Source organism: Cricetulus griseus, chromosome 2 (genome assembly GCF_003668045.3).
Source record: "Cricetulus griseus strain 17A/GY chromosome 2, alternate assembly CriGri-PICRH-1.0, whole genome shotgun sequence".
Classification (NCBI taxonomy): domain Eukaryota; kingdom Metazoa; phylum Chordata; class Mammalia; order Rodentia; family Cricetidae; genus Cricetulus; species Cricetulus griseus.
Window position 1 is genome coordinate 42,551,824 of NC_048595.1, and position 14,614 is coordinate 42,566,437.

General features: G+C 40.0%; 1 protein-coding gene across 3 annotated transcripts in view; it reads right to left on the bottom strand.

Moving 5' to 3' along the window:
* The window catches only part of Hspb11 (heat shock protein family B (small) member 11), a 26,165-nt gene extending 11,553 nt beyond the window's left edge, over positions 1-14,612 (bottom strand). Inside the window, exons 1-3 of one of the 3 annotated variants that reach the window (XM_027402370.2) lie at positions 14,211-14,299; positions 4,736-4,799; positions 3,735-3,848 (exon numbers count right to left, since the gene is read on the bottom strand). In XM_027402370.2, the coding sequence (XP_027258171.1) occupies positions 3,735-3,848; positions 4,736-4,773 (152 nt within the window). In that variant the 5' untranslated portion in view covers positions 4,774-4,799; positions 14,211-14,299. Of the gene's footprint in view, positions 1-3,734; positions 3,849-4,735; positions 4,800-14,210; positions 14,324-14,478 lie in introns of those variants that run through there. The other 2 variants (XM_027402372.2, XM_027402371.2) reach the window with 2 other exon arrangements.
* Positions 14,613-14,614: the final 2 nt, after the last annotated feature.

Consider the following 14,614-nt stretch of genomic DNA (forward strand, 5'->3'; position numbering starts at 1 on the left):
AATCTTGAAATTTGCAGGAAAATGGATAGAACTGGAAGAAACCATTCTGAGCGAGGTAACCCAATCACAAAAAGACAAACATGATATGTACTCACTCATATGTGGACCTGCTTTATGATACATAGTAGTGACCATGCTTTATCAGAGCTGTTTTTAATGATGTTGCTCAGAATGGTTTCCTTCCAGATGATGATTGAGAAGCTAATTTAAAAAAAAAAATGGTGCCAGGTACCACAAGAGTAACAGAACTGTGCTGTTTTTCTGGGATTTTGTTTTTTACTTTTTTTTTTTTTTTAAATGGAGAGTGCTGGATGTCTCTACAATTTTGTTCAAATGACTGCAGAACCTGGAAAAGCTGTTGCTGCTATTGATGCATAACATACTGCCATTATTGGTCTTTTTATATAAATATAAATATATATATATATGCATACATGATTTGAATTTTTGGAAACTTTAGCTGTGCTGTCAACTTTGGAAAAAAGTATCCCAGTTTACCGTGTTGAGTTAGCATTGTACAAATATTAACAGCCATATTGATCTAAAAATGTTGAACTTACTTTTTTTCCATTTGTACAGGGGTAACGCGCACTGTATTAAATATGTAAGGTCTTAAAAAAAAAAAAAAAAAGAAGAAGAAGGGATTTTGAGAGCCCATCCCATGAGAAGGGATGCTCTCTTGACCTGGACACATGGGGAAGGACCTAGGCCTGGCCCAGGATGATGTGGTAGACTTTGGGGAGCCCCTTTTGAGGGCCTTACCCTGCCTGGGGAGTGGAGAGGGGATGGCTAGGGGCAGGTGGGATGCTGGGGGGGAGAGGAGAGGGAGAGGGAGAAGGGATTGACATGTGAAGCAAGCTTGTTCCTAATTTGAACTAATAAAATAAAAAATACTTCGAAAAACAAACAAAAAAATTTGTTTTAAAATGGCAGAATAAAGACATTCTTATATTCTTTTTTTTCCCAAAATAGATAAAAAAAAGCTTCATTTGCTTTATGTGTATGTGTGTGTGTCCGCATACACAAGCATGTGTGTTTATGCTATATGCCCATACTGTTGCCCACAGAGGTCAAAAGAGGATGTTAGATCCCTTGGAACCAGAGCTATAGGAGGTTGAGAGCCATCTAACATGTGTGCTGAGAACAAAATTCTAGTCTTCATCAACAGCAACAAGCACTCCTAACCTCTGAGACCTCTTCAGTGCCCTCCACCTCTTTGAGACAGGGGCTCACTCTGCAGTCCAGGCTAGCCTAGAATTCAAGGCAGTTCTCCACCTGCCTCAGGTTCCCAGTACTATAAGATTATAGGTATGAGATACAATGCCCAGCTTAAGACAATTTTTTATATGTATTTATCACTTTCCAAATTGTAAAACCCTATACAAGTGTGTGTATACATTTACATATGTGTGCATGCATATAAATCATGCTCATGCTTTCCAACATTATCAAGTCTAACAATATTTGGTGTTCTAAACCAACAAACTAGTCAACAGGCACTTCAAGATTCTCTAGAGTCAAAGGCAAACAAAACACAGACTGATTTCCAATAATTCTGCTGAGAGAGGACACTAACATAAACAATTACAAAAAAATCATATCACACAATTTCATAATAGGGACTTAAACTGAGCCCCTGGAGCCTAGCAAAGACATGAAATAACCCTGCCTGAGGGAGAAGGTGTTAGAAAGGAGCAGCAACTGACCTTGAAGGAAGAGGTCTGATCTGATTGTTGAGATCTTGCCCAAGTACAATAATATATTATGGAGATTTATAACATCTCCATCTTACAACTGGCTCTGCTCCAATAATTAAAACCAGTGTTTAATTTGTACACCTGTCTTCCTACAAGTCTAAAATAAAGATAATCTAACAGATCCTTTCAGCTCTAAAGTGATATGATTCCACCAATCCAATTGTGGCTAAGTATACACACTGAGAGGATTTAGAAGAATAATAAGCCAGAATGATTTGAGAGGTGTTCTTAGACTAGAGAGATGGCTCAGTGGTTAAGAGTACCAGCTACTCTCCCAGAAGACCCAGAACCCACAAGGTGGCTCACAATGGTCTGTAACTCCAGTCAAGGGGATCTGACATCATCTTCGGGCCTCTCCAGGCACTGCACACATCTGGTGTACAGACATATGTGCAGGAAAAACACCCACATATGAAACAAAAATTTAAAATAAATAAAAGAGGTGTGTTCTCCATTAGCCACTTTTTCTTGGAGTTAAAGGTCACCTCTACCTAGAATAAACAAGCCCTGGCCAAGTGGAAATTGTAATGAAGCACACAATGCAGGATGCTTGAGAATATTTGTTCACACTGTAAAGATGTGTCTCTGCCTGAGGCACCTTCTGATTGGTCCAACAGCTAGGCAGGAGAGAACAGGTGGGACTTCCAGGCAGAAAGTAAGAGAAACTGGAAGGAGAAATTGAGGAAGCAGAGGCTCACGGATTCTCCAGTGAGACAGGGAGAGGAAACAGGAATGGAAGAAAGGTAACTCCATGTGGCAAATGTGTATTAATATAAACATTAAGTTATAAGAGCTAAGCTAAGGCTAAGCTTTCATAATTAATAAGTCTCTGAAAGGCAAGAAGTGAGGCATTCCGATCAGCAAAAATGTTGTTTAGACCAGTAAGCAAACAGGCAGTATATAGGAAGTAACAATGTTTTTATATTTCTATTTCCAAGAAAATTTAGAATTAAACTAAAACCAGATATTAAAATTTATTCTTCCATAGAATGAAGTTATTGTCTTGGGTTTTTGTCGTGATAAATCACTTTTTAAAAATCTATTTATGGGCTGGGTGTTGGTGGCAAATGCCTTTAATCCCAGCACTCGGGAGGCAGAGACAGGCAGATCTCTGTGAGTTCCAGGCCAGCCTGGTCAACAGAGCAAGAGCCAGGATAGGCTCCAAAGCTACACAGAGAAACCCTGTCTGTAAAAACCAAACCAAACCAAACCAAAACAAAACAAAAACAAAAACAAAAACAAAAAATCTATTTACGAACTAGCAAGACGGCTCCACAGTTAAGAGCACTGGCTGCTGTTGCAGAAGACCTGGGTTTAGTTCCCAGCACCCACATGGCATTTCACAACTGTAACTTACATCTAATAACTCCAGTTCCAGGGGATCTGACACCTTTTTCTGTCCTTGAACTTTGTACACATGTGATACATATACCTACATATAAGCAAAACACCAGCATACATAAAATAGAAATAAAATTTAAAACACACCCACCCCCCCCACACACACACCTATCTGCAAACTAGGAATGGTGGAACACAACTATAATCCTGGGCTCTGAACTGAGACAGGAGAATTTTGAGTTTAAGACAAATCTAGGTTACACAGTAAGACCCTGTCTTAGAAAAGTCAAAGCACAAATAAACAGAAAAAGAGTTGAGGGAACAGCATGAGGGAACAGTTTACCCTAGGAGGGCCCTGGATCCAATTTCCAGCACTGAGAAAGATAATAAATTGAAAACAAAACAAAACAAAACTGAACCTGTTTGCCCAAAGAGGTCAATCTAAGAATTATTAAGTATAAAAACCTTAAATATTCACAATTGAATTAGTTTGAAGAATGACTCCACAAATAAGACACTATGAAGTCATCTACCTCACTAAATATTTATTAAACTACTTAGTAGTGCCAGTCGTTATAAAATAGGGCTCCCTAACATTAAGCCTGGAAGTAGGACATCAGGGGCAGTTACTCTTACCCATCGATGATATTTTCAGGTGGGTGCTTTTCATCACTGGAGGTGGCCAGAATCACTTCAGTCCCTTCAGCGCTTGAACAGAGATCAACCTTCCTCATCTCAAAGGGTTTAGTCCTGAAAATTTTATAAAAATACAGTAATAAGAAAGGCAAACTCTCAATTCTCATCAGAAGAGAAAGCAAGGCTGTTGCCTAGCACACAGTTTAACAACCAAGCTATTCAAAATGTGGGAGGGACTCACACAGGCTTGTTTCTGCACACTCTTGCCCTCTCCCTGGGATGACCTGTAAACTACGATGATTCCCACTTCTATACTCTACAAAATGTCTTTGACTACTTGAACTAACATCACTATTCTGCTTCTAAAATTAAAACCCTCAGTTACTATATAGAGATAGTTAACAAGCCATGGCGACATAAATTACATGTGATTTTTTTATTGTAGTTATATACCTGTATTTATGAAATTTTTTAAAATTTGGAGGGTAAATGCAGGTATTTTTGTGAGCATAGATACCCTTATCAATCTAAGCATCAAACAATATTTACTTTGGGGGTTTCTGCTTTTGAGACTGGATCACTCTGTAGCCCAGGCTGGCCTAGAATTTACAGTAATCTTTTTGTCCCAGCCTCCCAAGTGCTAGGATTACAGGCATGAGCCCCCACACCTGGCTGTATTTTTAAATTTTTCTTTTGGGGGAGACAAGGTCTCTCATCCTTAGGATTCTCTTTTGTCTACTCCTTGTGAATTGGGTTTTCAGGCCTGCCCACCGTACAGGCTTATTTACAATTTGACAGACTATCTTTGGTTACTTTTTTGAGGCTCGAGTTTTGCTTTGTTAGCCACGCTGTCCTCAGGAACTCCTAGGCTCATGTGATCCTCCTCCTTCAGCCTCTTCAAAAATTAAAATTACAGGGACTCTAACAACAGCTATCATTTTCTGAATAAGAACATGAAATAAGGCAAGTGATAACTTTATTTTAAATTCTGAGCTGGTCACCTGGTCAAGAGATTTAAACCCATCTCTGCTGAAGACATCTTGTTGAGCTCCACTATGGTGGACACTAGAGGATAAAACAGAGAAAGGATTCTCTCAGATCTTATCCTCTGCTTCCCCTGTTCTGATGGTGATGCAATAGATGTGAAGTAACTTGACAGCTGTGTGTGTGCCTGTGAGAATGCCATAAGACAACCACATATACCTCCTCTGAAGGTCTCTTATTGGCACTTCCCCAGTGCTGAGCTGACTGGCACATACCACCACATCTGGCTTTTTTGCAAGGGATCTAGGTTCAGTTCCTAGAACTTACATTGGGTGCCCACAACTACCTATAAGTTTAGCTCCAAGGAATGTGATCCCTTCTTCTGGTGTTTTTATGGGCACACTCTCTCTCTCTCACGCACACCCCCCCCCCACACACACACGGGAAAAAAAACTTAAAACAATATTCTAGATACAAATTGTGTTTCATGTGTTTTTATAAATGTCTTGATTTTTTTTTTAATTTGTGTTTGAAACAGCTTCTCACTATTAACTCAAACTCTAATCCTCCTGCCTCAATCTCCTGACTGCCAGGATTATAGATGTGCTTCACCATGCTTGATTCATGGCTTGGGCTTGGGCTTTGATGCAAGAGTGGCTTACCCAGCTATAAGATGCACACAAAAAAGGGACCAAATCACAAGCACATATTCAAGAAAGTTTTAGAATGTAGAGCTTGTGAGAACTCTTCCTCATCCCTTTCTGATCCTATCTTTGCTTCCTCCCCACAAGGAACAGTGATCCTATTTCTAACACTGTGAATTACTTCAGTCTAAATTTCACGTACATGGAATCTTATTTCAGGCTTATTGGCATCTGGCTTCTTTTCCTCATTATGTTTGTGAAATTTATCAATGTCATATATAGCACCATTAACTAGAGTTAGGTACAGCTGCAGCACCGCCCCCATGCACGTCACTTGAGATGAGATCAAAGAAACAACCCCCTGTGAAACCTCACAGGAAGCTTGTGTTAGCTGAAAGCAAAAAAGTTTCTTTGGTTTTGGGTACATAACAGACAAACCCAATGAAGGAGAATTTGAGCTTACTACTTAGTTATCTGAAACTAGAAGTAAACTGAACATTTAAAATTGCAACATGGTCTAACCCAGCAAAAGAATTGATTTGTCTCTTATCCCAGCTCCCAAACAAAGGAAAATTTGTGAAAGACGTGAACTGGGGGGGGGGGAGATGGAATCTGGAGTGGGGAATTATCTGTTTACCTTCTGTTGAGACACTACATCAAATAAGATTAGAAGCAGCTCAATAGACGACTCAGGTCCTGGAGTTACCCACATGCTAATTTATATTAGAAGATACAAAGATATATAAAGATATATATCTGTCAATAATTTAGAAAAAATCATGGACAAAATGGAAATGGATGAACAGAAAGTTAGTTTTACAAGACAACTGAAAACTCAAAGGAGCAACACAGAAACTCAGGAATTGAAAAATACAGTTATCTAAAGTTTAAAAAAAAAGTTAGTTAGGCTTAACATCACATAGAATTTAGCATTAAGCAAAGATTAATGGGACTGTCAGGATGGCTCAATCAGTAAAGGTGCTTCCAGCCACACTGATGTGACTTTAATCCCAGAACACATAGTGAAAGGAGAGAATCAACTCTGCAAGTTGTCCTGACTTCCACTTGTGAACTATGGCATACACATACTAAGTAAATAAATAAACAAAGAAAAAAGGTAAAGATCAGTGAACATAAATATGGGCTGACGGTATAATGTAATGATAAAGTACTTGTCTGACATTACACACACACACACACACACACACACATAATATACTGCTCTTCCAGAGGATTCAAGTTTAGTTTCCAGAACACACATTGCTTAGAGACACCTCTAACTCCATCTCCAAGGGTTCTGACACTCTTTTCTCCACAAGCACCCACACACATATGGCATACACACAGAAACACACACACACATCAACAAAAATAAATCTTTAGAAAAGTACGTGATGGGAGCTGGGGAGATAGCTCAGTGGTTAACAGCACTCGTTGCTCTTGTAGAAGATCCAGGTTTGGTTTCCAGCACTCATGTAGTAGCTAACTACCATCTAAACTCCAGTCCCAAAGGGTCTTATGCCCTTTTCTGGCCTCTACGTTCACTTCATGTATGTGGTGTCCAGACACACATGCAAGCAAAACACCCATTCACATAAAATAAAAATAAATTACCTTAAAAAATAAACAAGTGTCGGGCATTGGTGGCGCACGCCTTTAATCCCAGCACTCGGGAGGCAGAGGCAGGCAGATCTCTGTGAGTTCGAGGCCAGCCTGGTCTCCAGAGCAAGTGCCAGGATAGGCTCCAAAGCTACACAGAGAAACCCTATCTTGAAAAACCAAAATAAATAAATAAATTAAATTAAATAAACAAGTGAACAGATCATCAGACTTATGAAATAAAATCAAACTAGTCTGAAATATGCACAATTGGAATTAGCATCTTAGAAGGAGGAAAGGGAATAATGTAGGAAAAAGTTATGAAGAAACATGGCTAAAATTTTTTCCAAATCTAAAATAGAAACTCATAACTCCAAGGAAATCTAAACTTTAAGTTGAGCAAACACATTGAAGCTTCTACTTAGGCACATTAGTCAATAGCTTAAAAAAAAGAAAAGCAGTCAGAGCAAAAACCACAATAACGTTCTGCAAACACCAATACCTCCAGAGGTGCACCTTACAATGTAGGTCATTTTTAGTTCAGTCAAGATTAACTATCATGTTTCTAGGTTACATCTAGATCCATGAGAAAGAATGAAGAGCACTAGAAATGATAAATACATCAGTAACACAATAGCTTAAAATCTTCTCAAAAGGACTGCTGACCTGGGCTTTGAGCATGATTTAGTAATTAATAGAGTACTTGCCTTATATACAAGCATCAAAACAAGAACAGAAAAAACCCAGGCCTACTGAATAGCCTAAAAAAATAATAGCACTAGAAAATAGAGATGGAGAAGCAGCAAATATGAGCCTGGAGGAGTAGCATATGCTACTCAGGAGCTGGGCGGTGGTGGCACACACACGCCTTTAATCCCAGCACTAAGGAGGCAGAGGCTGGTGGATCTCTGTGAGTTAGAGACCAGCCTGGTCTACAAGAGCTAGTTCCAGAACAGCCTCCAAAGCCACAGAAAAACCCTGTCACGAAAAACCAAACCAAACCAAACCAAACCAAACAAACAAACAAACAAACAAAATCAAGTACTCAGGAGAGGGAGGTGGGGATTAGAAGCTCAAGGATACTTAAGTGTATACAGCAAGGTGGACACCAATCTGGGCTATACAAGACCTTTCTCAAAAATAAAAAACAAAGGCAATAAATAATACAAAGCAAGAAGAAGGTAACAAAATTGTACTTATAGACAATGTTAGTAAAATTCTTAACACTGAACATGAAGTAATATTAATTCAAAATAGACTAGGGGGCTGGGGATACAACTCAGTGGTAGAGTATTGAGTGACCTTGCATGCACAATGTCTTGGGTTAAATCTCAGCACTGCAAAACCAGAGACAGACAGACACACAGACAGACACAGACACAGACACAGACACAGACACAGACACACACACACACACTAGGATGTTAAGGATGCATGTCATAATCCTAGGATTGTATAGTAAGTAATAACAATAAAGAAAAAAGGCTTCTCTGGTTCAAATCGTGGAAGTTTGGTCTCTAACTATACTGCAAGTTGGTGGGACCTTTAAGAGATGAAACCTACAGGAAGGTGAATGGATCATAGCAGACCTCCTAAAGGGATTATTAGTGGGTTTTATAGGAGTGGATTCATTTCTGTGAATAGGCCTGGTCCCTCCCTGCTCTCCTTCCTTCTCTTGTCTTGTGACCTCTCCCCTACATGCTATCTATGAGGCCCTCATCCAAGCCACACAGATGTTAGTATGTTCTTTGCCTCCAGAATGGTGTGTTAAATAAATTTATTTTCTTTACAAATTACCCAGCTTCAAGTATTTTATTATAGAAATACAAAACAGGCTAATATAAAAGTCAAAAGAGAAGAAAAATGCAATGCCAGAAAAGTACTTGATTATATTGAAAGGGGGGCAGGAACACAGATTTCAACAAAAACAAATGATTTCCCCATTTACCATTACTAAATTTAACACTAGATTAGACTGAATTTAAAAATCAATCAAATAATATTTTCAAGAGACACACTCTAATTTTATAAAGACACAGACTGAAAGCAAATGATAAAATATGGTATAGTTTTTCTTCTTTCTTTCTTCCTAGACAGGATCTTTTTATATAGCCTGAGCTGGCTTTGAACTTCCCATGTAGTACTCACTGACCTTGAATGCTTGACCTGAGTATAGGCCTGTGTCACTATGCTTGACAGGTATATATTTTAACACTTAGCAAGGCTAAGTACTCTAATATTTAAAATTTGTTTGGTACTATACCTTGAACCTTAGAAACAATTCCATTAAATTTACAGATGAAATTGGAGAGCATTGGCATGCTTCTGTGACTAAGTGTCATGTGTCTAGCATATGTCTGCATTTACTTAGGTTTTTTTAAGTCCTTAAAATATTATACATTTTATCAACATCTCTTTACCACCTCTTAGATTTTTTTTTTTTAACTCTTGATCACTATAGTTCCTACTACTGCTGTAAAGGGGATCTTCGTAAAAACAACACTCAAAATTCTTTATTCTTAGACAAACAATGGTATTTACCACATTTTAGCATTAAATGTCACATTCACTGATGTTTTACTTTTTTTTGTAAGAATTTTGTGTACTAGTTTAAGCTTTTTCTCTTAAATATGAGTAAGCATTGCCCTCTATCATATATATATGTATTAAGATGACTATATATATATATATATATATATATATATATATATTGTTTGTTTGTTTGTTTTGTTTTGTGTTTTGAGACAGGGTTTCTCTGTGTAGCTTTGGAGCCTATCCTGGCACTCACTCTGGAGACCAGGCTGGCCTAGAACTCACAGAGATCTGCCTGCCTCTGCCTCCCGAGTGCTGGGATTAAAGGCATGTGCTACCAACGCCCGTCAACCCTGTGGTTTTTAAATGTTTTTATTTATGTATTGTTGTAGGTATGAGTGTTCTGTCTGCATGTATACCTGCATGTCAGATGAGGGCATGAGATCCTATTACAGACAGTTGTGAGCCACCGTGTGGTTGCCAGGAATTGAACTCAGGACCTCTGGAAGAGCAGCCAGTGCTCTTAACTGCTGAGCCAGCTCCATGTAGCTTTCCTTTTGGTTTTCGAGACAGGGTTTCCCTGTGGCTTTGGAGGCTGTCCTGGAACTAGCTCTTGTAGACCAGGCTGGACTCGAACTCACAGAGATCTACCTGCCTCTGCCTCCCGAGTGCTGGGATTAAAGGCGTGTGCCACCACCGCCCAGCCCATGTAGCTTTTCTTAAGAGTATTAATATGATCAAGTAAATAAATGTTTCTAATGCTACATGTACTAGGTACCGACACCCTCCCCTAAAAAGTCTACATGCCCAAGATGTATCATTTTTATTCAAAGATTTCTACTTTCATATTTAAGATTTTTTTTGCCATTTTATCAGTTTTATAGCCCTGGGACTAAGATGATATTTCAAAGGAAATAAGGGGCTGGAAAGCTCTTTTTTCTAGTTGTTGAAATAATTTTAGAGTAGGGATTATTAGAGGATAGAGAAGTAGTTTAATGGGAGAGTGCTTGCCTAACATGTCCCTTAGGTTTGGTAAACACACAGACACACACACACACACACACACACACACACACACACACACACACACACACACACACGGGGGGGAGGGGATATTTGATCATATCTGGTTAAGTGTTTGTAGAGTCTGTTTTTCTTGTTGTTTGTTTGAGACAAGTTCTCACTATGTTTACAATGCTGACCTCAAACCTATGTTTTTCTTGCCTCAGCCTCTCTAGTGCTAGAATCACAGGTATGTGACTTTGTAGCACCCAGACCAGCTCTGCAACAATTTTTTATTTCAAATTTGGTGGTTCTATTCAGGATTTCTATACCTTTTCCAATTAATTTTATAATAAATAGTTTTATTTATTACTACTGAGTGTGTATGTATGTTTATGTGGGTGTGAGCTTCATGGTGCCTGTGAAGTCAGAGGACAACTTTAAGGAGTCAGTTCTCTCCTACTTTTATGTGGGTTCTGGGTATCGAACCCAGATGCCCCAGTCTATGTACCAAGCACTTTCCTAGCTGAGCCATCTTGTAGGCCTGATATTAATTACTGATAACTTTTAATTCATTTATTTTTGGTTTTATAAATTAGCATAAAGTTCACTTTCTATTATAGTTTAAAAACAGTATCAATAGTACTGCAGCTGTGTCTATACTGTGAAAGCCATGTTCTAACATTTCTGTGTGCATTTTTCTTGACCAATCTTACCACAATCTTTACACTACTGATACCAGAGAATTGGTATTGGATAAATATTGTTAATCCTTAGTTTAAAAGAGGAAAAAAATGGAGAATTCCTACATATATGTTAATGGACCTAGATGTCAATTACAAACAAAAATATTCTTTTTAATTTTTTCAAGACAAGGTTTCTCTGTATCTTTGGCTGATCTGGAATTCACTTTGTAGACCAGGCTGACCTCCAACTCACAACAGAGATCCTGCTGCCTCTGAGTACTGGGATTAAAGGTATACGCCACAACACCTGGCCTACGGACAAAATTCTTAATTTATTAAGAATTGAAAATATAGACACAAATAAAATTGAAGTGTAACAATAACATTAACTACCAAGTTGTACCAAAGTAGCTTACTTTTTCTTTCTTGGAATTTCTATCAGTTAGGAACATGTTTGTGCTGAGCATTTTAACAAATATTTCCAAGATAACTTGGGACCAGGGAAATATGGGATGGATGACAGTACTTTCAGCAGTTTTACAAGTCTTTGACTAGATACACTCAGATAATAATTATTGGAAAAACAAAATAAACTTGTGGGAGATTTTCATTATTATCCTATTTAGCATTTCTTAAATTTGAATCTCTCTCTTTTTTTTTTACAGTGCTAGGAATTGAATCCAGCTACAGAGTAAGATCCTATCTGCTGCCCCTCCACCATAGGATTGAGTGAAGATATTTTAGATAACATCTTAGTTAATTAAGGGTATAAGAAGTGTACTTATCGGGGCTGGAGAGATGGCTCAGAGGTTAAGAGCACTGGCTGCTTTTCTAGAGGTCCTGAGTTCAATTCCCAGCAACCACATGGTGGCTTACAGCCATCCGTTATGAGATCTGTTGCCCTCTTCCGGTGTGCAGATATACATGGAAGCAGAATGTTGTATACATAATAAATAAAATCTTTAAAAAAAAAAAAAAAGAAGTGTGCTTATCAACTCTGCAGACACCACAACGCTGAGATGTCAGATAGAACTGGCCCACAAAAAGAAATGGTGGAAGGACAGGGCATATGTAGCTCAGCTCGAAAGCATGCGCATGACCCTGGATTCAATGGAGGGAAGAAGAGTGAGAACAATCTGGAAAAAAGTTTCATTGGTACAAGGTCATGCTCACCCATTTACCTATTGTCTATGGGTGCCTTTGAGTGGCAGAAAGGAGTAGCTATCACAGAGTATAAAGTCTAAAATGTTTGGCCCTTTATAAACCTTGATTTAGATGTATTAAAATTTTACTGGCTTGGTCCATGACAAAATCAACACCAGACAACACTGTCCCAAAGGTTAAATTTTAAAATGCTAATTTAGATTATAATAAAAGTTAAGCTAGTGCCTGCCTGGTAAGCATGATGCCCCAAGTTTGATCTCCAGCACACCAACAACAAAACACAACTTAAGAGATTAAAGAGGTACTACATTCCATCAAATTCCTTGAACACCAACGAACAATGTGCCTATGTGTACTAAATACCAAGGCACTATACCAGTAAAGATTAATAACTGAAATTTGGCTCTTGTCAGGCTGACAATAGACACAGAATTAGTAGCTGGGTGCTACAGATGTGATTCACATCTAAAATACTGTGTTCGGTGCTAGGGTAGAGCCTTTTAGGGACATTATGAATTCCCATACTGTTTGGGGAGGTAAAAAGTTCAGGAGCATGTCTCCCTCTCCAGCACACACAAACAAATGAATGTAATAAAACATTTAAATAAACAAATTAAAAAAAAAGTTACAGTGTCCCCTCCAGCAGTTCATGTACTAAAAGATGCATGCCCTCTGCCAAGGATGACAAACAAACTTGTGGTGTATTTCTAATTCTACTTTTGCTATCTGAATTGACGAGAATGTCTCAAACAGGATAAGGGAGAATCAACACATTTTCAAAAGAATTTCAAAAGGGATGATGTCACACATACTGGGAAGGTGATGGCTGTTGGATTGGAAGTGAGTTTAAGGTCATACTGAGCTACAAGAGACCTGTCCTATAAATACATAAATAAATAAGAGTTAACATTTAGGAAAATGTTCTCATATTGATGTATATATAGTAGATGAATGGCATACAGTGTGTACTCTTCAAATGTTCAGTTCTTTTCTTACCCCATTCTTAAATGATCTAAGATGTCTATGGAAAGATCAAATAAGTGCTTTAATACATAATGTATTTCATACCTCCTAGACCCACCAGTATCTGTCCTGTTAGACAAGGACAGTTTTTGTTGCAATTAATCAACCAACCCCAAGTTAATCCATGAAACCACTCAGCAGACATGTTTCCATAGCTCCAAGATGCAGGTTTGAGAGGACAAGCTTGATCTAAGTAAGCATGAATTCCCTCAGGGAACTCTCTACCGAAGTGGTAGGCTCTAGGGTATCATCCTTTCTGTGTTTTCCCCGTGTACACAGTGTGGCCCTTCTGGTCCTTCTTTCAGAAACAATCTGGGTCAAGTCCTGGGTTGATTTTCTTGTTGGCCAGCACCCTTGGCTCTGAGTGCTCTATCATCAGCACGCCCCAATCCTTTCGTATATCAATCACTGGTAACTCTTGTGTACATTTAAAAACCGGTCATCCTCTGTCTCCCAGGATGGCGGCCCAGTCAGTCCTCTCATCTCCTCCGCAAGCCCCAGCCTCAAATGATTTAAAATAGCCTAAATGCACCCACATCGACTTTAAATATAATTTGTAACTGTTGGAGTTTGTACGATGCTGATGATGTCTTACATTCGGGTTAACTAACTGCGATTTGTAATTGTTCTTCCTTTTGAGGGGTCAAAGCATCATTTCAAGTCCCTACAAGGTTCTTGGGGAGGGGGCCTAGGTCTCCAGGACTGAGAGAGCGACCAGGCCCTCGTCAGGAATGTCCTCTCCCAGCAACGTCGCCGCTCCCGCAGTCGCCTGCCGCGTGTTCCCTCACAACCGCTCCCTTCCCGCCCGCATCCCTCCGCCCGCCTCGCCACCAGACTCCCACCTCTCCGGTGCCCGCCCTACGCTCAGGGCAGACCCGCTCGCCTGGGCCTCCGGTAGCTCCGCGAATGGACCGTCGGCTCGCGATCCCCTCCCGGTGCCCCGCGCCCCGCCCCGCCCCGCCCCGGCCCCGCCTCGGCCCCGCCCCGGCCCCGGCCCCAGCGGAGTTCCCAGGCGCGCGCCCGGAGCAGCTCTGCCCCTCCCTCTCCCGGCACTGGACCCACCCAGATGCGCCACCTCGCTCGCGCGCCTTTCCTTAGGATTACCCTCACCCTGCTCCGCCACGCCTCGGGGGCCCGCAGAAGTCTCGGGGCGGGGGGAGACACGTCCCCGCGCAGGCACGCACGCGCACCGTTCAGCCCCGCCCCTTCCACCCTTGCCGCGACTCCCCAGCTCTCAGATCCACTG